The 23,552-nt window shown below is 57.1% G+C and overlaps 2 protein-coding genes and 1 long non-coding RNA gene across 23 annotated transcripts; 2 read left to right on the top strand and 1 right to left on the bottom strand.

The window, feature by feature from the left end:
* Window positions 1–1,904: 1,904 nt before the first annotated feature.
* Window positions 1,905–2,810, top strand: OST4 (oligosaccharyltransferase complex subunit 4, non-catalytic). Its single transcript, XM_083494981.1, has 3 exons — window positions 1,905–2,008; window positions 2,106–2,250; window positions 2,638–2,810. The coding sequence occupies exon 2, from the start codon at window positions 2,107–2,109 to the stop codon at window positions 2,218–2,220; it is 114 nt and encodes a 37-aa protein (XP_083351107.1). The 5' UTR covers window positions 1,905–2,008; window position 2,106; the 3' UTR covers window positions 2,221–2,250; window positions 2,638–2,810.
* Window positions 2,750–21,408, bottom strand: AGBL5 (AGBL carboxypeptidase 5). Of its 21 annotated transcripts, none has more exons than XM_083494151.1 (19): window positions 21,311–21,408; window positions 18,411–18,717; window positions 17,725–17,896; window positions 16,680–16,846; window positions 15,188–15,322; window positions 14,612–14,789; window positions 13,624–13,802; window positions 12,786–13,305; window positions 12,091–12,260; window positions 11,223–11,358; window positions 10,773–10,960; window positions 9,633–9,835; window positions 9,302–9,493; window positions 7,830–8,000; window positions 5,560–5,645; window positions 5,251–5,297; window positions 4,841–5,001; window positions 3,553–3,647; window positions 2,750–3,360 (listed from the first exon to the last, which is right to left on the bottom strand). In XM_083494151.1, exons 2-19 carry the CDS (start codon window positions 18,650–18,652, stop codon window positions 3,289–3,291), a joined length of 3,114 nt encoding a protein of 1,037 aa, XP_083350277.1. In that variant the 5' UTR covers window positions 18,653–18,717; window positions 21,311–21,408; the 3' UTR covers window positions 2,750–3,288. The 21 variants fall into 21 exon arrangements, 19 of the variants coding, with proteins under 19 accessions (XP_083350277.1, XP_083350285.1, XP_083350276.1 ...); XM_083494159.1 differs by having other exon boundaries at window positions 3,553–3,687; window positions 21,295–21,371; XM_083494150.1 differs by having other exon boundaries at window positions 21,295–21,359.
* Window positions 21,409–21,660: 252 nt separating this feature from the next.
* Window positions 21,661–23,518, top strand: LOC310702912. The gene is made up of 2 exons (XR_014523783.1): window positions 21,661–21,809; window positions 22,706–23,518. It is a non-coding gene; the product is annotated as an uncharacterized lncRNA (long non-coding RNA).
* The last annotated feature ends 34 nt before the right edge of the window (window positions 23,519–23,552 follow it).

The following is a 23,552-nucleotide window of genomic DNA, read 5'->3' as shown; positions in this document are numbered from 1 at the left end:
AGGGTCCAGGATGCTCAGATTCCTGCCACCAGACCTCCCCTTTCGTGATGTAACCGTGATGTAGTTTGGGGGGTGTAACATGGGGATTAGCGGCTAATAAAAGTTTGGGGTCTCTCTTGTTCGGGGCTTCCATCTTGTTCCACCTGGTGGCAGGTGGCAGCCCTGTTGCGGCAGTATTCAATAAAGACCAAGCCTCCTGGCTGCTCTTCTGCTCTGGTGTCCTTGCTTTTTGCCCAAGGGAGTCCTCAGATTTCTCTGTTAACAAGACTAAGCACATTAAAACTCCCAACTCCATGGACATGATGGGTCTTCAGCTGGGTGCCTGGAGAGGCTGAGCTGCCTGTAGGGTTGGCGGCCGCTAGCTGGACCTGGCAAGGGGGGACTGGTGTCTCCAGAGTGACCAGGCAGGTCATGGGGGGCTTTGGGCTGCTTCCCCACTGAGTCCACTGCCTCAGAGGAGCGAGAGAAGCTCTCCATCAGGACCAATTGCCCTTCTTTGCCCAGCCTACAGCCAAAGGTTGCAGCCCTGGCAGCTGTTTAGTCTGGAGAAAACGCGCATGAGAGGTGACAGGATGGAGACCCCATGGGACCCCGAGGGGCTCCTCTCCTCACCCACCCTCCTTGCTGGGGACCCCTCCACACCTCTTGGGCAAAAAATGCTGCCCTTGCTGGTCCTGGAATAACAGACATGTAGAGTTGGAAGGTCCGTATAGTTCAAGCTCTGGTTTTCCCAGTAGTGATGTATAGAAGTGAGAGCTGGACCATCAAGAAGGCTGATCACCAAAGAATTGATGCTTTTGAATTATGGTGCTGGAGGAGACTCTTGAGAGTCCCATGGACTGCAAGAAGATCCAACCTCTCCATTCTGAAGGAAATCAGCCCTGAGTGCTCACTGGATGGACAGATCCTGAAGCTGAGGCTCCAAGACTTTGGCCACCTCATGAGAAGAGAAGACTCCCTGGAAAAGACCCTGATGTTGGGGAAGATGGAGGGCACAAGGAGAAGGGGACGACGGAGGACGAGATGGTGGGACAGTGTTCTCGAAGCTACCAGCATGAGGGAGGCAGTGGGAGACAGGAGGGCCTGGCGTGCTCTGGTCCAGGGGGCCACGAAGAGGCGGACACGACTAAACGACTCAACAACAACAGAGTTGGAAGGGATCCCAAAGGCCATCTAGTCCAGCCCCCGCAATGTAGGCAGCTCAACCTCCGAAGGGGAGGGAGGTGCCGAGGTGGATTCGGGGTCAGCCCCGCCAGAAGGACCAGCAAGAGCAGCGGGGGGGGGGGTCCGCTGATGTGGGGTTCGGAAGCTCCTGCCTGCCAAACCTCAAGGAAGGCGGGGGGGGGCGGCATCCCAGGGTCTAGAAGGGAGCGAAGGAGCAGAGCCCAGGCGAGGGAGGAGCGGCAGCCCTGCGGGCAGAAGGCCGGTGCCCGGAGCCACTCCTTGCAAGAGGCCCTGGGCTCTTCCCTGGGCGCTCTTCTTCGGCCCGGGCAGCGCCTTGCACGCCTGACACGCGGGCTGAGCGTCACGTGTGAATGTGCGGGGCGGGCCTCCCGTGCAGGAATGCGACGGGCGACTCGGGGCCGGGAAGGGCGCGCGGCGGGGAGCCCCGTTCCCGTCCCTCGCCTCCGCCAGGGGGCGCCCCAGAGCCGCGGCCCCTTCGCCCGGCGCGGAGGCGGAAGGCGCTGCCGGACTCTGCCCGCAGGGGGCGAAAGAGAGAGAGAGAGGCGGAGCATAGAGTAGCCGAGGGCCAGAGCGGAGGGCAGAGCGAGAGCATGGGATGTTTCGGGACTACAACTCCCACACCCCTTTGCTAACAGGACCCGTGGCTAGGAATGATGGGAATTGTAGTCCCCAGTCATTCCTGTCCTCCTAGAGCGGGCGCGGGGTAGAGCGTTGTCGCCGGACGTCCGGCCCGTTTCCCACCAGGCGCCGCGGCTGGAGCTGGGCAGACGTGTCTCCGCGATCGCCGGACCGAGAGATCGAGGGAGGGATCGGGATCCGCCAGGTGAGGAGACTCCCCCCCCGCCGCCCCCTCCCCTCCCCTCCCCTGCTCGCCCCGCCTGACCCTCTCCCCCCTCCCTCTCCCCCCCCCCCCCCCGCAGGATGGTGACGGACGTGCAGCTGGCCATCTTCGCCAACATGCTGGGCGTCTCGCTCTTCCTGCTGGTCGTCCTCTATCACTACGTGGCCGTCAACAACCCCAAGAGGCAGGAGTGACGCCCCGGAGGAGCCGCGCCAGGAGGACAGGTACCAAGGGGGGGGGCGGGGGGGGGACGAATTCATAGCCAGAGGGGGGTCACAGTCTATAGCTGCCCTGGCGATTCTCTGCCTCCAATTCTCTTGCAGGCAGGCAGGCAGGCAGGCTTGTGAGACCCAGCTGCTGGAGACCATGGCGGGGGGGGGGGAAGGGGGGAGCGCTCTTGGGCACGAGTCCCGCTTGCTGGCTTCTCGCAGGCACCCAGTTGGCCCCCGCAAGGAGTTCTGAGTTCTGGCTAAGTTGGGAATGCAAAGGAGTCAGGCTCGCTCCTTGAATCTCTGCCGGAGAAAGAGGCCAAGGTGTCTCCTCTGCAGAGGTGAGCTCCAGAAGCCCCCCGCCGCCCCCTCACCTCTCCCCGTTTCTCTTCCCACCCTCAGGAGCCGCCACCACCAAGCAGGGAAGCCATGGCTGGAGTGACGCCCCCCCGACACCCCTCTGAGTCCACAAGGCCCCTGCAGACGCCGCCCATGACACCCGCCGGTTGTTGTCTTTTTGGTTTCATTTTGTCAAACGAAATTTATTAATAGAAACATGTTCACAAGACAAATCTCCTGTCAAAAAATAGCTTCCGAGCCAGTAACCAACTATGTACACAGCTGCTGCGGGGAGGGCCGGGTGGGGGGGGGCAAGGCTGGTCTTTCCCAGGGGCTCCTTCCCAGGCCAGCTGGTCCGCAAGGCAGTGGAGGTGGATCCCCAGCTAGGCCCTGGGCGGCGCCTTGTGTAGCTGGCCGCCGCTGGGAGAGAGCGGCCCCCCGTAGGCAGAGAGGCGCCTCAGAGCCAGGACCATGGGCTGGCGAGTCCCAAAGAGCAGCTTGGGCTTGAAGGGGCAGGGGCGGGGGGGAGGGCTGGGGGGAGGCCGGGGCGAGCGCTCGCCGGACGCCGCCAGCGGGGAGGGTGTCTCGGGCGGTCTCTGGCGCACCACGGGGGGAGGCGTCGGTGTCGTCGACATGTCGCTGGCGTGCTGCTGCGGGGCGGCTGCGGAGGCGCTGGAACAGGTGGGCCGCAGCTGCTCCGGCCCCCCTGGCGGATCAGGCCTCTGTGCAGAAAGACAGGATCTTGTGGTAGGTGAGCTGGGGGGGATCTGCTTTCCCCGGGATGTGCTGCAACAGAGAGATCTGGCTCAGGGGGGAGGCGAGCGGCGTCACCGTCGGGGCAAGGCTGCCCCCCGAGCTGCTTCAAGGGGGAGGGTGGGCGCTGCCTACGCCGCGGTGGATGCGCTTTGGCTTCTTCTTCCTCTTCGGCCTACAGGGCGGGGGCTCTAGGGGAGGGCAGCGGCTGCAGGGGAGCCATACCTCGTCCAGCAAGACGTCGGGGGGGTTGCACAGAAAAAGCGGCTCTTCCCTCTGACCCCCCGTGACCGTCAGCTCCGGAACGTCCAGCGGAAACTCTGCAAGGAGAGCAGACCATCAGCAGCAGGAGCAACTCCACTAGGGGAAAAGGCGGAAACACGGGAGGGAGGAGGCTTCGCAGGAGGTTAGTCTAACAGGAATTAGCTGGTCAATAGGCGGGGGGGGGGGAGGGCAGCCTGCCAGGGATGCTGTCAGGGTGGCACTCCTGAATCAGAAGGGGCTGCTTAGACTAGATGATGCTGGATACCACTTTCTTTATATATATATATATATATATACACCTCTGTATCACACAAATATACTGCAGCAATTTACAACAATATAAAACAAAACCGTACAGTAATACCATAGAAAGTTTAGAATAAGTTAAAAGCCTCATCAGCTCTGGGAACTTGCAGCCCCCATTCTAAGGAGGGACATGTTAGAGCAGGCATAGGCAAACTCAGCCCTCCAGATGTTTTGGGACTACAAAAGGTGACGTTCACCTATATTGCAGGTGGCTTTAAAAGGAGACTACTGGACAAATTGTTTCATTTATGGGTTCCTTCTCTACAAGGCACCCCAAAGTGGTTTACTATGCAGTAAAAGCAAACGGAACAAGTGTGTGTGTGTGCATACACACACACACACACAAAGCTAAAACACTTGCATATATATAAAAAAGCTTACACACAGAAAAATAGTTTAAAGCAATGCATATATAAATCCATTCAGTTCTGAAACAGATACCAGCTGGAGTAAAAGCCTCCACTTGAAAGGCTTGTGTTAAAAAAGGAAGAAAATGTGCCTGATATATGACAGGGAGTTCCAAGGAGCGGATGCTGCTACACTGAAGGCCCAATTCTGACACTACGGATTGGACCTCCTGGTGCAATAGTATCTCTGCAGGTGTCCCCTCCTGTGGAAGACAGTGACTGGCTGGGCGTGTAGGAATTCATGGAGGATAAGCCGTCAGTGGTTAATAACTAGGCAACCAACCTGACCTACTAGGTGCTTTGAGGGAGAATGACACTGTGCTCTGTAACTTGGAGGCTTCTCACAGGCACCTGGTTGCCACTGTGAGATCGGGATGCTGGACCAGAAGGTCTGATCCAGCAGCAGGTGTGTCTTATGCTGCTGTCTGACCCAGGAAATGAGGGAGCTGAAGCCTGCCAAGGTGCCGTCTCTGGAAGTCCAGCAGGCCTGGGCACAGGGCATCTCCTCCCCCCGGGCACTTAGCAGAGGAGCCTACCTGGCAGGGAACTCTGAGCTGGCAGCTGTGAGGGGGCATATTTCCACACCTTGAGGGAGGAGTCCTCACTGCAGCCATTGAGCCTGAGCAGGTGCTGGGACTGTGCAGCCGGTCTCCTGCGGATGGGGATCCGGCTCGGCCGAGGCATCAGTATTTCCAGCCTGTGGGAAGAAGGCGAGGCTAGGAGGGGGCTCAGCAGCCAAGCCACTCAGGCAAGAGAACTGGGGAATGTTGAGCAGCAGCCCAAATGTCTGCCTCGCTTCCTGGGGAGGGATGAACTTCCAAGCGGCCGAGGCAGGCTCTGTTTCCCTGCTCTCTTGCTTGTTCCACCTCAAGCACAGCAGGGGGGTCAGTGCACTCTCTGCCCCCCCCCCTGGTGCTTTCACTGTCTGCTATGTTGCAGCCATTACCTGGGTGTCTCTGAGAGCTGCTCGCTGTTCAGCCGCCTTGAAATATTCTGCCAAAGAAAGAGAAGTCAGAGGCTGCCAGGCTTCCTTGAGCTGCCATGAGCAGTGGGTGAGGGGGCAGTGGAGCAGCCACAGGCAACGGGGAGCCTTAGTTTGGGGAGGAGGGGGACGTAAATCAAGGCCCGCGTTGCCTCTTGCTTTCTGGTTGCAAAAGAGGACTGCTGCCCATAACTTCTGGCTCAGGGCCGCAGTCCAGCTGCAAGCGAGGAGCTGAGTCCAGCCCACCCACCTGTTTAACCTCTGCCCCTTTACCTGCAGCAAGGCTAGGCCACAAGGCGGAGGCGGTTTCTGCTCCTCACTGGGGTGCTCTGCCTCCTGCAGTCCATTGCAGCCAGGCCCTGCATGACCAACGAGAGAGGGAGAGAGGGAGATGAACATCCCTGGAGGCAGCAAGAGGTTACAAGGACTGGCTGGCAAAGGGTTCTGCTGCCCCACAGCACAAGGAGAGAGGCCACTAGCCAGGCCATGGGAGCCCTTCTTGGCAGGAGGGACCAGTTTCTGCTGTCCTCTGCCTAACCAGCCTCCAGGAAGCAGCAACACAAGCTCCAAGGTTTGTCAGGGAGGATGGGGTGATTGATCCCCCGAGAATATTGGTCCTTGCATATACAGTGGTACCTCTGGATACGAACGGGATCCATTCCGGAGCCCCGTTCGCATCCTGAAGCAAACGCAACCCACGCGTGTGCTGCTTCAGCGCACGCGCGTGATGTCATTTTGACCGTCTGCGCATGCGTGAGCGGCTAAACCCAGAAGCAACGTGTTCCGTTACTTCCGGGTCGCCGTGGAGCGCAACCCGAAAATGCTCAACCTGAAGCAATTTCAACCCGAGGTATGACTGTACCACAAGGCTCTGGGACTGGTTGTACCCTCAACCAAAGCCCCAGAAATTATGGAGAAATCCCCTTGTTATAGGTCAGCAAATCTTCCAAATAATGGCCCAAAGCAAAAGTGCTCAGGCTGAATGCCAAGCTCCAGAGAGGCAGCGATGCTTCTGAGTATGACTTGCTGGAAGCAACAGGAGGGGAGGGGGCTCTTGGGCTCAGACCCCGCTGAGGGGTTGGCCACTGCGAGAACAGGATGGTGGACTAGATGGGCCACTGGCCTGATCCAGCAGGCTGGTCTTGGGAGAGCCTGCCACATCCCTTTCTCCACCTGGAACAATTCCAGGCCTCAGTGACGAAAGTGGGTCAAACAGCTGGCTTGCCTACCTGCCCCCCCCCCCTTGCAGGGGCAGGAGCTGCTGCTGGCTTCCCGCTGCTATCTTCTGCTGGCTTTTTCTGAGCAGCTCCCACCCCCAGTGCCAAAACTGCGCCAGAGCCTCCATCTCTGCTCCTTTGCCCCAGCCTGAGAAAAGGCTCTCCCACCAAGGCCCTCGCCCTGGGTCAGTTTGCAAGGGAATAGAAAACACTGGTGTGTATGGCTAATCTGTGGCCCACCGAGGGATGCTAGACTGCAGTTCCCATCATGCCAGGCCACGGGCTGAGGAGAGATCAGAATCTGACAATATCTGGAGGGTTGCATGTGCCACCTCCCCCTGCTGCCATCTGGGCAGGGCGTTCTCTGAAGAGCTCCCTCTTCTAAAACCATTAAGTCTGAAGTTTGACATTATCTGACTGCACTACTGGCCACCCCTTTTAAAGGATAAAAAAATGAAAGGCTTGAGTTCTACACGCTAACACGGAATACAGTTGCAATGCTGGGTTTTCTCAGTCACTTTGTGTCCTCGTGTTCCACCACCCCTGGGCAGCAATGCAAATTTCTGGCCAGAATCCTTAGTAGGGTCCCAGGCAGAAGCAGCTTCAACTGTTACTCATTGTCAAATATTTAAAGTGTTACAACTGGAAAAAAGAAATTACACATTTTAATACTTTGAAAGCAGCATGAGACCCAGATGAGGTGAAAAGCAGGGGGCACACTTAACAAGAAATCACTAAGAACGTGATGCTGCGACTCGGGTGGGGACAGACCCCACAGATCCTAGTCTTGCCCCCTGGAGAAGCAACAGAGAAGATGCTTCATCTGCAGGCCTCCTTGAAGGCCGCTCTCCTGCCTGCCTTTCCTTCTCTTCCCCAGGGTAAGCAAGCTAAGGAAGGAAGCAGCACCAAGGGTTAAGCTCTGTGCCTGCCGGCCGCCCATGCAGGACACAGCTGAGTCAGGGGCTGTGCTGGGAAGGAGAGCAGGAACTGGGAGGCAGTCCCCGGTCTAGTAAGAAGTCGCTTCTACACCTCTGAAACTATTAAGATCAGAAATACACACCTTGGGTCTCTAATTCTTTTATCACCACCTCCCAACTGACTGGGGACTTTTGGTAGGAGAAAGGAAGGCAAGAAGTTCCCTGTTTCTGCTGCTTCCCTCTCTCGCCTGACTCCGGCATGGGCGGCACCTGAGAACCGGCAGGAAGGGGCCAGTTTTGGAGTGGCATGCCGGCCTCTGCCCCAGGCTTGCTCCAGCAGCCAAGGGGCTCACACTTGTGTTGCCAAGGCGGCCTTTAGTCAGGCTGGGTTGAACGAAGGAAGACGCACCTGTCATGTTGAGGGGGGCTGGGAGGGGGCAGGAGCCGAGGCCGGTCGGCAGCTGGAGGTGAGAGGCCGTCCTGGTGGAAGAAGAGAGAGGTGGGGGCGCCTGGATGTTGCTCACTGCTGCTCGCAGCAAGGACTGGTGCTGGTGACGGCGCTTCTCCTGGCCGCGCGACTCTGAGCGGGGAGAAAGGACAAGGCAAAGCCGAGTTCTGCGAGGGGGCAGCAGGGTGGCCCCATCATGCACCTCCCCTCCTTCACAGGGCTTGGACACATTTTGCTCAGAAGAAGCCAGGGGTGGGGGAAATCCATTTTCTTGTCTCCAACAAAGGCCAGTTCTTGAGAGTGCGGCTGTTCCGTTCACTTGGGGGGGGGCAGATCTGTGCCACCTATCTGCTGCCCCAAGGGAGCCCAAAGCACCTGCACAGTGGAGGGCTGTCGGGCACCACACACCACCGAGAACGGGGGCAGCAGTGGGGAGAGGCAGCGGCCCTTTTGAGGGCCTCCAACCTCAGCCCAGGGATAAGCCCGTTTTGTGGGGGAGGCAGGGAACAGCAGCAGGTTGCTGCACCTGCCGAGCTACAAGGTGGTGAGCCCCGCCCCTCCTGATACACTCCCCAACCGGAAGCTTTCCTTGGGGTGGGTGGGGGCACAAATCCCACAATCCTTTAATGCATTCAGCGACTGCATTATATATATCTCTCTCTCTCTCTATCCAGGCTATCTCTATCCTTCCTTCAGCAGCAGGAGGAGGAGGAGGAGGAAAGAGAGAGGGGCATCTCTGCAGCAGTGCTAGGGCTGCTGAAGCCACACTCGGCTGCCTGCCTGTGCTTTGCCCAGGTCATTTCTCAGCACACAATTATCTTCTTCTCGAGGTGACTCTTGCCTGATGGTGCTCTATCAGCCCCACTGACCCCCGGCTGAACTCCTCGACTGAGGGAGGGAGGAAGGCAGCTAATCCACGGGGGCAGCTGGCTGGGTCACCTTGGAGGCAGCAGAGCTGGTGATGGAGGACGGTTGGGCCTTGGCAGGGAGAGGCTCTCATCTTTGCCTGGGCACAAAGCAGCTCACTGGGCGGCCTCAATCAAATTACTCTTGGCATAATCTGACTCACAGGGCTACAAAGGATCCCAAAGGCCAGGGGTGGCCCAGGATGTTTTTGTGGGCAAAATGCTCAACACCACTGCTCCCCTGCCCCTACCATTGCACCCTCACCTGCCGTGGCATCTACAGTGCCACAATGCAGCAGTAGCCGGGATGGCAAGGGGGCGTTGGTGCAGGTGGGGCTGGCAGTGGGGCAATGGCAGGGAGCCCAAGGCAAACGGCTTCGCCTCGCCTCATGGAAGCACCCTGAGCTTCTTGCAGAAGCGTGGGAGAGGAACGTGGCCACACGGTGGCTGGCCTGGGAGAAACGCCCCCCTCCCTAGCAGGCGCCCTGCTGCTGGAGAGCTCCCTCCTTCCCTGCAGGCCCAGCTCACCTGCCGCTTCCTCAGGAGTAGCGCCACCACCACCAGCAGCAGCAGCAGCACAGGCCTCTGCCCAGCGCTCTACATAAGACCCCCACAGGTCCCCTGAAGCCTGGGGTTCCCCTCGGTTCAGAGAGCAGGGCGGGGGGCTCGGGTTGACTGGGGGCCAGCTCTCACAGGATGACTGGGATCTATTGTGGAACACTTTTATTTCACGAGAAAGAGGGAGGGAGGGAGACAGAAAGAGAAAAGGCGAGGTTCTTGCAAGGCCGTCACTTCTGCCAGCGCAGCCACTCCCAGATCCTCCGGATTGCGCCCAGCACGGATCCTCCGCAGAGCTTACCTCGCACGAGCGCCAGCACCCTTGAGGCACCTTTCGGGGGGCCCTGGCCCAGGCCCAGGGGGCCGTCGGGGTGGGAGCAGCTGAAGGTGAAGCTGGGCGAGGTCTTGACCTGCGGGGACGCCGCCTGCTGGTTGCTGCTGCTCCCGTTGCTGAAGCTGCGGCCTCGGCAGAGGGAGTTATCGGAGCTGGAGGCAGACACCCCGCTGGGAGGGAAGGCCAAAGGGAGGCGTCACCGCCGGGGCAGAAACCCAGCGCGCCCGCCCTGCGAGGTGGCCCAGGAAGAGGCAGCCTCTGACGCACCAGGCTTCATTTCTCAAGGTGTCTGAATAGGGGCACGGGTGGGGATTCCCCCCACCCAGGCCTCCATCACTGACTCTGTCTTGCAACACGACACCATCCCTCCTCAATATCTACCCTTTAGCCTCTCAGTCCCTCTATCCTGCTGGAAAGAAGTACGTGGGCAATGGGCACAAATGCGCGTTCTCTCCCTTCCCCCTCCAATATTTAAATCCGCGCAGTTGCACATTGCCAGCCGTCCCTGTGGTTGGGGGCATTTATGTCACGCTGGTTCCAAAAGAGTAAAATGGACCCTCTTTGACCCCTGGGAAGCCCACCACAGGGAGCCAGGGCTAGGGAAAAGGAGGCTTCTTTCTGCAAAATCTGACTGGGATCCAATGCTATGCTTCAGACCAAGCCTGTCCCCTCCATGCTAAGACATATCCGCCCCATTTGAAAACTGCTGTTTCAAGCCTCGCAACCTGAAGGTGACTGAGTGGGCCACCCAAAAATGAGATTTAGCAGTAGTTCCTGCACTGCAGGGGGTTGGACTAGATGGCCCCTGGGATCCCTTCCAACCCTACAATGCTATGATTCTACGACAATCCTCTGGGGAGAGGGGCTTCCGCCTGCTCTACTGCCTGCTTGGCAAAAGGTCTGCTCTGGTTCTCCTCCTCCTCCTGAGCCTTCGATGGGACCAGGAGGAAGAGGCTTTGGCGGCAGCAGGCGCAGAAGAGCAGCAGGGCCCCAGGGGCTTGTGGGAGATAAGCCAAGTCCTGCATCCTGACTAGAGCAGCAAGGCCTGCTGGAAGGGACCCTGGGAGCCCTGGCGTCACCCCACCGGCCTCTCCCCAGCCTCCGTACTTGGTCCCCTTGGGAGGAGTCTTGGCCCCCTTCCTCCGGGAGCAGCCGGCCACGCCCCTCATGCTGCGCACATGCTTCATCATCCAGGCACGGAGGTTGCTAAGGCAGCTGTGTTCGGAAAGGACGATCCGGGGCCAGGGGTTGCATTCGGCCATGTCCAGCGCTGCGATGGCCAAGGCCCTTCCCACCTGGGCACAGGGAGACACCAGGAAGTCCTGAGCACTGTGAGGCCCCAGGCACAATCACGGCTCTCGCAGGCAACACAGCTAAGAGAGGAAGACTTGCTGCTGCTGCTGCTGCTGCTGCTGTGGCCAAGGCAGCCTTCTTTTGCCTGACCAAAACCACTCAGGCAAGCCCCATCCGCCCCGGGGGCAAGTCCCTGGAATTATGCACCCACTGACACCCGCACAAAGCTCATCTAATAAAGGGGGGGGCGGGGGAGGCTGATACCTGCTCAAAGAGCTCCACTGTGTATTTGGAGGGGAATGCTGGCAGAGGAGGGGGGGTCGCCCGCCCGTTATCGTGACAAGCGGCTGGAACTGTGTTGACAGACCGTCCCGTGTTGTAATTGCACTCCAGCGTGTAGCTAGAAGGAACAGAGGGGTTATAGGTCGCCTCCTGCAAATGTCTCTACGCGTGTTACAAAAACACACACAGTTTAAAAGACAGCAATTCAATTCTTGTGAATGTTATCAATAAAACGTGTTCCTGTGGACACCCAGCTCCACTGACATGCTCACCACAGGCTCCCCCCCCCCCTTTTTAAAAATGATCCTACACCAAGAAGCAGCCTGGTAGGATAAAAGACATTTCCACCAGGCAGTGTTTAGGAACCACCAAGTACCAGGCCTTAACGGTGGAGGGGAAGAGGGCTAACTTTGGACCGAGGAGGAGGAGGAGGAGAAAGAGGAGGAGTCCCTGCTGCCCCCAGGCCAGAAAGACAGGTTGGAATATAACCACCCTAACCAACACTCTACCTCTGCCCAAATGCGGACTCCGATCCACAATGAACGGGGCCTCATCCAGCACTCCTGCCCTCAGCCAGCACTGCCACTATGGATGCAAAACTACTTTAGCCACCCAACTCTCCCCGCCTGCCTATTCTGCCAGGATCCTCTAATGAGCGGCTCTCAAAGGAGGTGGGGACTGATGCTCCCGACCATATTTATTCCATGGTCCAAATCAGCTCTGAGCTGAGCTAGAAGGGGTCTCTCTTTACGGAGGCAGAATCTTTCATATTCTGAAGCTGTCTGAAGGCAGGTGCGGAGCAGAAGGCGTAAGAGGCTGGTCTGTCGGTGAGGCTGTGTCCTCTGCTCACCTGTGAATGATGCCCAAGGCCTTGTAGATGGCCACGCGCCCGCTGCCCTCCTTCGACTGCCCGTCCCGCTTGTCCTTGGCGTACATGTTCTTCTCGGAGAAGTTGCAGCCCGTGAAATCAAAGTGAGCAGAGTTCATGGCAATGAGCTTGGGGAAGAGCATGTTTTCAACCTGCAAGATCAACCACAGAGGTTGGGTCTGCCGCTTCTCACCTACGCTCAGACACAGGGAGCTGAGCTCACCCAGTGAAACTGACACCAGCAGTCCCCAGTGCTACTCAGCAGCCACCCCCAGCAGACAGCTGCCCCTCTCCAGCCCAGCTCAGCCTCCTGCCACAAGGCCAACACAACAGCTGGCTGGGCATGCGCAGAAGGGAGCATGCCCCATGCAGCTGATGGAGTTGGGATCCCAGGCAGCAAATGATAGAGGCCAGGAGAGGAAAAGGCTGAGGCTCAGCAGACCAAATGGAGACACTCAAGAAGGGGAGGAAGTCTGCAATGGCCTCCCAGATTGCGCCTAGAAATCAGAGAAGGAAGCACAGCAGCAGTAGCTGTTGCTCTGTCAGAGGCCCTAGAGCCTTGGCTGGACTTGGAAGGGGGATCTTCAAACACCTCAAGCCTGGGACTGTGGCCCCCCATTCCCTTCTTGCCCACTGTGGACTCACGGACCTCTGGCTGCTCTCCCCTTCCTCCTCACCTGGTGAGCCTCTTCGAAGATGTTGTTCCCGTACATGAAGCAGCCTCTCTTGGAGGCGTGCCCGTGCAGGTCGACGTAGTAGGCCAGGCCACTCTGCTGCGGTGGGATGGCTTCTGGGGCGGGAGGAGTGCGGACCTCGGCTTTCTCCTCACAGTGTGTGGGAGGCAGGTCTTCCGAGAGGATCCAGACATCCTGGTCCTTGCTCCCTGGCGCCTCTGAGGGCTCGTGGTCCTGAGGCGAGGGGACGCCAGCATCCCCAGGACAGTTGCGAAGGTTGTTGGCCTTCTCCAGCTCAGAGAGGGGGGCCTCCTCGCTGGGAGGGCAGTTGCGGGTGGAGCGCTGGTTGGCAGCCTTGGTGCCGAGGGGAGGGACGCAGGCGCGCCAGTCGGGTGAGCCTGGCTGAACGCGGTTGTGGACGTGGTGATAGAGCATGACGGCCTTGGCCCCGTAGACGGCCGGGTGCAGATCAGCATCAGGGTTCAGATACTGGCGGTTGAGGTTCACGCCACGGGAATCTGTCCTGTGGGGAAGAGAGGGAGCCAGAGGGGTCAGCCACGCTGGGCAAAGATGCCTTCCTCCTGGGTGACACTGTCGCTTGGGTGTCTCAGGCAGGAAGAGACAAGCACCAGCCACCACCAGCTCCCTTGAGATGGGTTGGGGGGTGGGAGAGGAACCCCCCACCCAAGGAGTGCCTCTCTCCAGGCCAACTGAACTGGCCAGTTGCCTTCACCCAGCATGAGTCTGCAGCGACAGAGGCTTCGTAGAGGGATCTGTCCCACCAGCCTGGGACTTGAGCTGGGGCTGGCCACCCCTCTGTGTTTATGCTGGCTTGACTCACCGGTAATGGCCCCGCACCACTCCGTCCGGGTTCAGCATGGGGATGAGCTTGAAGACAAACATGCGGCGCAGCATCTGGGCTCGAGGGTCCTCTTCACGGAGGATAAACTCCAGGAAGCCATTGAAGACGAAGCTGGAGGGTGTCTCTCCTGGGTGCACCCTGCTGCTTAGGAAGAACACCTGCTGGGGCAGTGGGGGCACAGAGAGAGAGAGAGAGAGAGAGAGAAAGAGAGAGAGAGAGAGAGAGAGAGAGAGAGAGAGAGAGGATGATCTGCTCCTTGCCCAAACTGGACATCTTCCGGGGTCTCTGCAAGGACTCTTGCTCCTCTCAAAGCTACCACAACAGGCCTCCTGCCCACCCATCTGCTTGTGTGACCATTTATTCCCACCCCACTTTGGAACTAGTTATCCCCAGGCATCAGTCAGAAGGCGCTCACTCCTGCCTGCAGCCTCACCCAGAGGAAAGGGGGAAGAGAAGCAGAAGGAAAGAGAAAGCGGGAGGCTGACAGATCCAAACTTGGGAGAGGCAGCTTTAAAAGGGGTTTTCTGTGCTCTGTTTCAGAAGAGCAGAGCTGGGGATGGCACAGATCAGGAGGAAGGCGAGAGGATGGCAGGAGAAGGAAGCACATGTGGATGGTCAGGAAGGCAGAGAGAGAACAGGGAAGGAACAAAGACCCAGGAGCCAGAAGCAGAAACTGAAATGGGATTCGCTGAGGCACTTTGAGCCAACACAGAGCAGGAAGGAGGCAGAAATCAGAAAGGATGGGTGAAACTGGGGTAGCGGTTGCAGAGAGAAGCACAGGCATAGAGGAAGATGCTCAAGAGGCAAACCAGGAAGGACAGCACTGAGGTGCCTGCTGGAGGCAATGTGGGCCAAAAGGGCTTCCAGAAACAGGGGCAGGCCGCACTGCCCAAGCCCCATGCTCCCCTCGTGGGCACCAGCAATGGCGGGGCGTTCTGCCCAATGGGGACGGCAGAAGCCAACTCACTCTCTTCCCCACGAAGCTGTGGGGCCGGGGGGTGTGCTTGTCCGGGAAGAGCTTCTCCAGGCGGGCCTCCCTCTCCTCCCGCAGACCGTGGAAGGAGCTGATGGTGAGCAGGTCCACGCGCCGCTTGTCCAGGGAGTAGCACAGCAGCTCCCGGTGGTAGTAGATGGAGTCCAGGGAGCTGCAGGGAGAGAGCAGAGCAGACAGCTTTTCTCCCAGCCAGCAATGCCCCGCAAGGCCAGAAGGAAGATTTGCTTTTAAAGGCTCTTTCTTTTTTCAAAGCTTCTTTCCCACAGACTCCCCTTCGCCTGCCCAGCATGCAAGGAAGCCTCTTCTTTCCCACCCATGATCTGATTCCCACTCCAAGATCCCAAGGATCCTCCCTTGTGCTCCTTCCCGCATCCCTGTGGCGAGAGAGGTGGCCAGAGGGGCTTCCTGTCCTCTTCTCCTCCCTCCCCCTGCAAAGCCAGGCTCTTGTCCAGAAGGGACCTCAAGGCAGCCTGACTTTGTGCCCGGGGCTCCCCTCCCCTGTCAGTGGGGCCACCTGGACCTTGCAAGGGAACCAAAGCAAGCACTTACGGGGTCCCTCGAAGCGGGGCCTCCTTCCTCCCCTTTGAACGCCCTCCTTTAGGGCATTTCCTCGCTCTGTGGGCGGTGGGTCGCGGCTTCCCCTCCGCCTTCCGAGAGTCCGCACCTGCCTTCCGACTGACTGTGCTATAATGGTGGACATGAGTTTAGATGGGAAGGGAGGGTCTTCCCGCCTTCTCCTGACCCCCACCCCCCTTTCACTGGTTCTGACTCCACAACCCTGCCTCCCTCAACAACAGCAGACCAATGGAGCCTCTTCCCCCCCCCCCTGACCAAGGCAGCCTCAGGTGAGAAGGCGGGAACAGTGGGGTGGGGATCCTCTTCCCATTCAAACCAGCCTTGCCCTTGGGTCCCTGCCCATGCTAGGTATCTTGGAGAGCAACATAGGAAGTGCAAATGCCCAAGGCTGGCAGGCTGGCAAAAGGGCAGAGTCCCCGGCCTCGCCAGCCAGTCTGTCTAGACAGGGCCCTGCTGCTGTCACTCTGGCTTCTGTCCTTGCCGCTACGCTAGCAGTGGCCACTGCAGATATACAAGGGCAGGCAGCTGGCAGGCCCCCAGCAGAACAGCCTGAAATCAGGCTGAGCAGACCCTCCTTCATGCAACGCTCAGTTCGCCTAAGGAATGCTCCTTTGGACTTGACCAGGTCCCGGAGTGAGCTCAGATAACTAAGGAAGAAATCTGCACTGCTCAGAAGCAGCCGTGTCCCTCACACCACCCAGCAATGGCTGTTCCATTCATGCCCTGCATCCAGGTTGCCAAGGAGGCTCTGGCTAGCCATTTCTGGACTGGAGAGGCCTTTTCCCAGGAGGGCTATTCTTCTGCCCACAAGTGCTGCCAAGGCAGGAGGTGCCAACAGAGGCCAAAGGAAAGCAGCTGGTCAAGAAGAGCCCTGCCCAGCCTCAGCCCAGGAGGGCTCCTGCAGGCTCCACTTTTGTGGAAAGCATTCAGAGCCCCCTTCTCTCATTAAAGAAAGCATCCTGAACAACATAGAACTACTAAACACATACAACAAAACACATCTTCAAACAACAGCCAGCTGGGGGGAAGGCAACACAGCAGAAACCAGCAGAAGTAAGGCGGCGTTTGTGCAAAAGCTGCTCTGTCCCCTGAGCGCTTTCAGGAGCAAGTTGGGGGGGGGGGCAGGGAGCTAGGAGGGAAAGGGCCAAAGGGAGTTCCTGGGGACGGTTACCAAGGAACTGCAAACAAGCACAGGTGGGAAAGGAGCCAAGTGTTCCAGGCAGTGCCAGAGTCTGCACCAAAAGGGAGACAGAAAGTCCCCGCTAGGATCTTTGCCATGACACAGAACCCTGGGAGAGACCCACAGTCCAACCAAGGACCTATCTCAGGGCACCCCAGTAACCTCCCTGGCAACACCCCAACTCTTCCCCACCTAAGGAGTTTGGCCAACTTCGCAGGAGCCGGTGTGCAGTGACCAAGCGGGAGGTGGTTGGGGGGGCAGCCATGTGTCAGAGGCCAGGCTCACCTGCTAGCAGAGAGGTGCCTGCACTCTGCAAAGTGGGCATCCAGCTGTGCCAACATTTCCTGGCACTCTGTGTATGAGAAGGGGTAGCAGAAGGCAAAGAAGGTGGTGGCACCTCGGCAGTCCAGGAAGCGGTGCACAAAAGAGAGGACAAATTGGGTTTCCACCATCTGTACGGGGAAAAGAAAGAGACAAAGCGGGCACTGAGTGGCCACTGCCCAGGCATAATCCTTGTGGCTGGAGCACGACAGACATCAATCAACACACGCAGCCTGCTGTTGTTCAGGGCTGGGCTGAAGAGTCTTTGCTCTCTGCCACGACCTGAATCGGATACCTGGCAATGGACGCCATGTTCACAGCCCACCTGCCAGGTCTCCTGACCTTCAGCACTCTGCCCTACACTTTTGTGGCAGGGTCATAACAAAGCCTGTTGTGGGGAGAGGGTCATTTCGCTGCTCAGAGCCCATTCAAGGAGCCAGGGAAAGGAGGCAGAGAGGGGAAGGATCCTGGCTAACATCCGGGACTCTTGTTAGGAGGATGGTGTAGGCCAGGGGCTGCCCTCAGTGCCAGCCTCAGGGTCATGCCATTGCTCCCTAGCATGACAGTAGGGAGCCCAACGGAAGCCTGGCATACACAACCTGGAGTCTAGCTCATCTTTCTGGGCAGCTCGCGTGCTTTTTCTCACACAAATAAACACAAGCACGCCTATGTGACTGAGCAGAACAGCCTGAAATCAAACCAAGCAGGCAGTCGACTCTTGGCAAGGCGGAAGCAGGCAAGGAAACGACTTTCTGGTCCCTTGGAAGGACGATGGAAGGAGACTTCAGGCAGGGGAGCCAAAATGTCAGAACTCCACTGACTGGAGCCTGGAAACCTCCTTGATCCCCTCCTTCTCCAGCCATTTGCAGCCCAAAGCTGGTCTCGTCTCACAGAGATTCCCGTCCTCCCCACAAGGGAAAGCCAAGCCCTTCCCCGTGACACGCTGCTTTCAGAGGCCGTGCCCACACCAGTCCAATGTCCTTCCCCAAGGGTCTTGCCCAAGAGATACCTCGAAGGCGGGCCGCTCGCGAATGCGCTCCCAACGAGGCCTGATGGGCACCGTCTTGACCAAGGGGGCCATCCCCTGCGAGTACAGCTTGGTCTGCTTGTTCATGTTCACAATGTGGATCTTGATCAGCTTGCCTGGGGCTCCTCCCCTCACGCTAAAGTAAAACCAGGATCTGGGGAGTGAAGGCAATCGGGAGAATCAGGGAAGGGTCTGGCAGGGGTCCTGCCCCCCCCCCATCAGCCCAAGGCCCTCTCCACCTCTGACCCGAGAGGCCAGGTGGAGAAGGAATCCAGATGTCTCATTTGCTATGCAACCTCCCAACACTCCACGCTGGGTGCCATTTGCAAAGCCTGGCCCAGGGGACAAGCTGCCACGCCTCTCACAGGAAGGAGCCAGCTACAAGACCTTTGCAGCATCAGGCAAGCAGAGAGCCAGGGTCAGGCATGCCTTGGCAAGGGGCAGCAGAAGGAGCAGCATTTTTTAAAGAAACCCACAGCCACAGGCAATGTTATCTTCCATTTGGAGGAGGACTTTGGAAGCAACAGCCCAAGAAGTTTCAGCACTTCCAATTTCAAAGGGGAAGCGAGACGAGTGCTGGTATAAAGACCTGGGCGAGAAAGGCCTTACCTGACAGCCCCATGCCGGGTGCCTAGCAAGACCTCACAGAGGGCTGGTACCTCCTTTACCTGTTTGCATTCTCGTATTCTGTGTCTCCGCAATCCGGCTTGGTCCACACATTGAACTCGTAGTCAGCAATAGGGAGGGAGGTGCCAAACACCATGGAGGTAGCAGAGGTGCTGCTGCCACCGCTGCCGCCATTCCCGGCACCGTCCCCATCGCCCTCCAGGTGCTCCACCTTCTCCACATGAGCCAAGTTCCCCGAGTCAAACTTGGAGCTGAACAAGAGGCCACCGCAGCGCACCTCCATCGTAACCTCGCCGGCAGCAGAGGGGGCTCATTCTCCTCTTTGCAACAGGTGGTTCTGAGGATTTCCTACAGGGAAGAAGGGAAGAGCTGAACTTGGTGCGCACAATTCCTCACCTCGTTGCTGCAGAATGAATCCAGTTTCCTTGTCCTGCTAGTGGAAGAAGGCTGCTAGGAGAGGAAGCCCACAGTCTAAGGGAAAAACCCCACAAGTCTATTTCTGGCCTTGCCAATCACGAAACCCATCTTCTCTTCTCTTTCCTTCTTCTCCCACCACCTGAGATGTTTTTCTGGCACACTCCAAGTACTGCAAAAGACAATTCCCTTGAAGGCCTTCCTAAGCACAACAAGGGAGGTGTTGCAACCCCCCCAAAAAAACTGGGGGGGACCACTACACACTCCAGAATACAAAAGCATAAACACATACCCTCGGTCATTTACCTGCTGTGGGGAGCAGGCTTACCAAAGTAACGTCTTTGTCCAGCAGCACCTAGATACAGGACATCACCCAGGGAAACAAGTCCGATTCTTTGATGTTGGGGACTATTTGAGCAGCTGGGCAGCCTCCATCACCCCCTTTCCCCTCTCCCTCCCCACTGGTCTCTAGGACTGGGCCAGAATGAAAATGGCATGCCAATAGGGAGACTTCTTGCAGGAGGCCCATTGTGCCATCATCACCACAACTATCATCATCACCAGCATCGCCGTCAGGGCCACCTGCTCCTCTTACTCTCTGGCCCCCTCCAGCGCTGACAGAGAGCTCCAGGCTCGGCTTAGGAAGGAAACCAGATCCCCAAGGGGGCACCCTGCCTGCCAACAGGAAGGCTGCCCAGCCACAAGGCTCAGCTGGTGTTTCTGAGGAGGAGACCCTGGAATGGCACAGGTCTGGCTGCCTGGCTGGCAGCAGCCCGGGGACAACATGTCATGGGGAAGCAGGGTCTGCCAGGCACCTAGTGCTGGGGGGGGGGGGGGCAGAGGCAGCAACAGGAACCTTGTGCAGCCACCAGCATCGTTGTGAGCCTCTCTCCATGGAGAAGGGCTGGCCCTGTCCTGCAAGAGGCCATTCCACTCAGCCACAGAGATGAGAAACTGGCACAGCCAGCACTATGGGGCAGGAGCAGGAAGCAGAGCATGAGGTGTTCTCTATCTGCCCCCCAGGATCCAAGCTGGGAACTGTGCTTTCTACCCAGAATTATGAGTGAGCAGTGAGGTAGTACAGTTTGTGGATGGCACACAACTTTTCAAGGTGGTGAAAACCAAAGCCGGCTGCAGAGCTCCAGAAGGATCTTTAGACACCGGCTGGACCGCAGAACAGCAAATCCAACTCAATGAAACTGAGGGGGTTGGACTAGATGATCATCAGGGTCCCTTGCAACTCTACAATCTAGGATTCTATCATGCACCTCAGGGCAAAACCCCTTAACTGTTGTTAGTGTTGTTAGCCGCCCTGAGCCCAGCTTTGGCTGGGGAGGGCGGGAGATAAATAAAATTTATTATTATTATTATTATTATTATTATTAATACTGAATATATACTGAAAGTGCCAGAATTTGCAGCAGCTAATCAGGGAACAGGCTTAAGTTGTCCTGGGACAACAAAATGAAAACATCAGCCTGGTTTGCTGCAACTGTGAAAGAAAAGGTCATCAGGAATAGGAAGGAGGCTGGAAACAGACCTGCCAGTATCACAACAAGGCCAGTATAGCAAATCCACGGGGCCAAAAGGACACAGCGAACATGATGCACAGTTTGGGTCGCTGTGCCTTTTAAGCAGAACGTTGCGGGGCTGGAAAAGTTTCAGAAAAGGGCAACGGAAATGGATCGGCAGGATCGAGGAAAGGCTGCGCCGCTTGGAGCTTTTCTTGGGGGGGGGAGAGGAAGAGGAGAGCCGGCAAAAGGGGCGTGGAACTAGGCGGGGGAGGATGGGGATCCCTCTCTCCTTGGCATCATAACTGGGCATAGCTGTCAACTTTCAGATTTGAAAAGAAGGGATCAGCAGCCTCACCTGTCCCATACAGTGGTACCTCGGGTTAAGTACTTCATTCGTTCCAGAGGTCCGTACTTAACCTGAAACTGTTCTTAACCTGAAGAACCACTTTAGCTAATGGGGCCTCCTGCTGCTGCTACGCCGCCGGAGCACGATTTCTGTTCTCATCCTGAAGCAAAGTTCTTAACCCGAGGTAGTATTTCTGGGTTAGCGGAGTCTGTAACCTGAAGCGTCTGTAACCCGAGGTACCACTGTATCTAACAATCCGAGAGCGCAGCGGGAAACGGCGCTGGAATAAGGGAATTTCCCGCAAAAAAGGGGAAGGTTGACAGCTATGCAATTGGGGGGGGGGGGCGGGCAAGGAGGCTGAGGGGAGGCGGCAGGAAGCTTCCTCTGGGCGGGCAGGTCCTGGGAAGCCCAGTCGAGAGCGGAGCCTCCCTGCCCCGGGGCAGTCTACCTGTCTGCCCGCCCTTTCCTGGCAGCCCCCAGAGGGGGCGAGCTGGGGGGCCTCATCCCGAGGGGGCTGGGCTCTGCTGCCGCCCCTCTGCCCGCCCCCCTCCTCTTCCCACGCCGGGGGGGGGGTTGCGAAGGGGCGGGGTTCCCGTCACGACCCTCATTTGCATGCGGCCCGGCCCGCCCCGCGGCTTCCCTCCGACCGACCTGCCTCTGCCTCCGCCGCCTCCTCCTCCGCCGCCGCCGCCAGGGGCCCCGGGCCAGGCCAGCCCTTCCCTCGCCCGCTGCCAGGCAACAAGAAGGCCGCCGCGCATTGGCCGCGCCTGGCGCCCGCCACCACCCCGGCGCGCCATTGGCCCGCCCGCCCTCGCCATAGCAACGCCACGCGCCATTGGCTGGCCGCCTTCCGGGGAGCTGTTTGGTCGCCAGGGAAACCGCGCGGGGGCGGGGGGAGGCGGCCCCGCGTGCTGGGGCACGTGACTGCCCGAGGAGGGCGGGGCTAAGGTGCCTGCCGAGGTTATAAAAGGGCCGGGGCAGCAGGCGGCGTCTCAGTCCAGCCCGGGAGGAGCCGAGGGGAGGATGGGCCGGGAAAGGAGTTGCATGCACGGGCTCAGGAAAAGTTGCTTCAGGCTGCCGGGGGAAGAACGTGCCACGCCGTTGGAATGTCTTCCATTAGCAGGTTGTCAGCGGAGAGATTTGCAGGGAAACGGATCAGACCTGAGGTATAAATATTGGCTTTTACAACCCACCTTGGAAGAATGGCAGATGAAGGTGATTGACTACATGGGATTGGCAGAAATGACTGGCAGAATCCGAGACCAGGGAAAAGAGACGGCAGAAGAAGATTGGAAGAAATTTAAGAACTATCTTAAGAAATATTGCAAAAGCAATGTGTGTTAGAATGAGGCGGCTTTAAAAATCAAATGGAGTACAGCTGTAAAGATTAAGTTAAAAGAAAAGAAAGGTTGACAATTAGATAAAATTAAGGGTGAGGATTTGCTGAACTAAATATTTAAAATGGGAATGCAGAAAGGGGAGGTATGAGGAGGTCGGTGAAGTAAGTTTTAAGAAAATAAGGTTTTGAAATTATACTTGTTCTTTTTTTTGTTTGTGTATTGTTTTGTTTGATATAATTTGTAAAACTTTAATAAATATCTTTTTAAAAAAATAAATATTGGCTTTTACAGTTGCTCTGCAGAGGAGGAGCAGCTCATGGGATCGAACTCTGATGCTCTGGAAAGGTCACTTTCTACACCGGGAGACTGAGAAGCTTGTCAGCTCTTGGGGGGGCGGGGGCGGCGAGTGCTTTAAAAGAGGAGGAATCAAAGGCTTGCTCTGCAAGAGCTCTCTTGCGGGTTGGGTCTGCAAAAGCCTTTCTCTAGCTATTTTAGAGCCGGTTATAACTTATAACCGAGAGGTTTCTGTGTCTGCTGGTTGAATTTTACATCTGGGGTGTGGCAACAAAATGCATGTTCTAATTGTTTCAGCCATTAAAGTTTTAAGCAATCAAGGAAGTTCTGAATGCCAAGAATCTTTATTTTTTCGTTCTGTTTTCCCAACAAAAGTGTTGCCTTTGTTGAACTGAACATAATTTTTCTACATCACATTTCCTCTGTAGAAAAGGAATGTGGTTTGATAAAAGATAAATCTGTGAAGATCTTAAGGTGCCGACTGAATTGTTACTAAGACCAGGAATATTCAGTATGGCCAATACATCATCGGACATTCCATTGACTGTTGGCATTCTTCAGCAATTGTTTGATGAGCAAAACAAAGCGTTTAGACCAGAGATTTGAACAAAAGTGGACCAGAGAAGGATGAAATGGAGTTAAACAGGACAAAGAAACTTAGGACAATATGGGTGAAGGAATGCCAGGAGGAGGATGAAATCCTAAAGAGTTGGAGGCAACAGATGGTGAAACAGAGAGGCCCTTCACACAGGTGTTTTGAGGAATGAAACAGTCAAATGATGGAGCTGTGATGTTGGAGGAGTGGAAGGAAGCCATGGATGGAGAGATGAGAAGACCACCTGAGCTGGCAGAGATAAGAGAAAGGGCTCTGTACACCTTGGAGTGAATTTAGAGAAAAAAGCTATCAAACATCCGCTTCCCTTCTCTTGCTTCTGCATCATCGGCTTCCTTTGGACTCCGCTGCCCCCAGCATGGGATAGATGACGAGGGAGGCAGCTTATTTTCAGGGAAGCAGCTGATGGTTTTCTTCCTGCTTCTCTGTAGACCCAATTCCACAGGGACATGAAACAGGAGTGTGGGGGAGAACCCCCACCAGTCATTAGACTGGATCTCCCACTGCCTCAACCACTGGCCATGATGCTCAGTCATTCTCCTCCCCCCCCCAATACTAGGCTTTGCCCTAAAAAGCAACTTATAAATATGTTTAATATTAAAGAATTGGGGCCAAGCCCAGCAAAAAAGGTCTCACAGCAAAGAGAAATCATCAAAGCACAG

The sequence above is a fragment of the Podarcis liolepis genome (assembly GCF_965112155.1).
Source record: "Podarcis liolepis genome assembly, chromosome: 3".
NCBI classification, from domain to species: domain Eukaryota; kingdom Metazoa; phylum Chordata; class Lepidosauria; order Squamata; family Lacertidae; genus Podarcis; species Podarcis liolepis.
Note: the sequence above shows the minus strand (reverse complement) of the source record. Positions and strands in the feature narration are given on the sequence as shown.

Bases quoted from the DNA above. Each gene is read 5' to 3' on its own strand.
- OST4 (XM_083494981.1), top strand. From the start codon at position 2,107: ATGGTGACGGACGTGCAGCTGGCCATCTTCGCCAACATGCTGGGCGTC.
- AGBL5 (XM_083494159.1), bottom strand. From the start codon at position 18,652: ATGGAGGTGCGCTGCGGTGGCCTCTTGTTCAGCTCCAAGTTTGACTCG. The intron at 13,803-14,611 runs GTGAGTTGGCTT...CTGCCCCAGCAG, and splicing joins ACAGCTTCGTGGGGAAGAGA to GTGTTCTTCCTAAGCAGCAG. The intron at 5,298-5,559 runs GTAAAGGGGCAG...TTTCTTTGGCAG, and splicing joins GTGGCCTAGCCTTGCTGCAG to AATATTTCAAGGCGGCTGAA.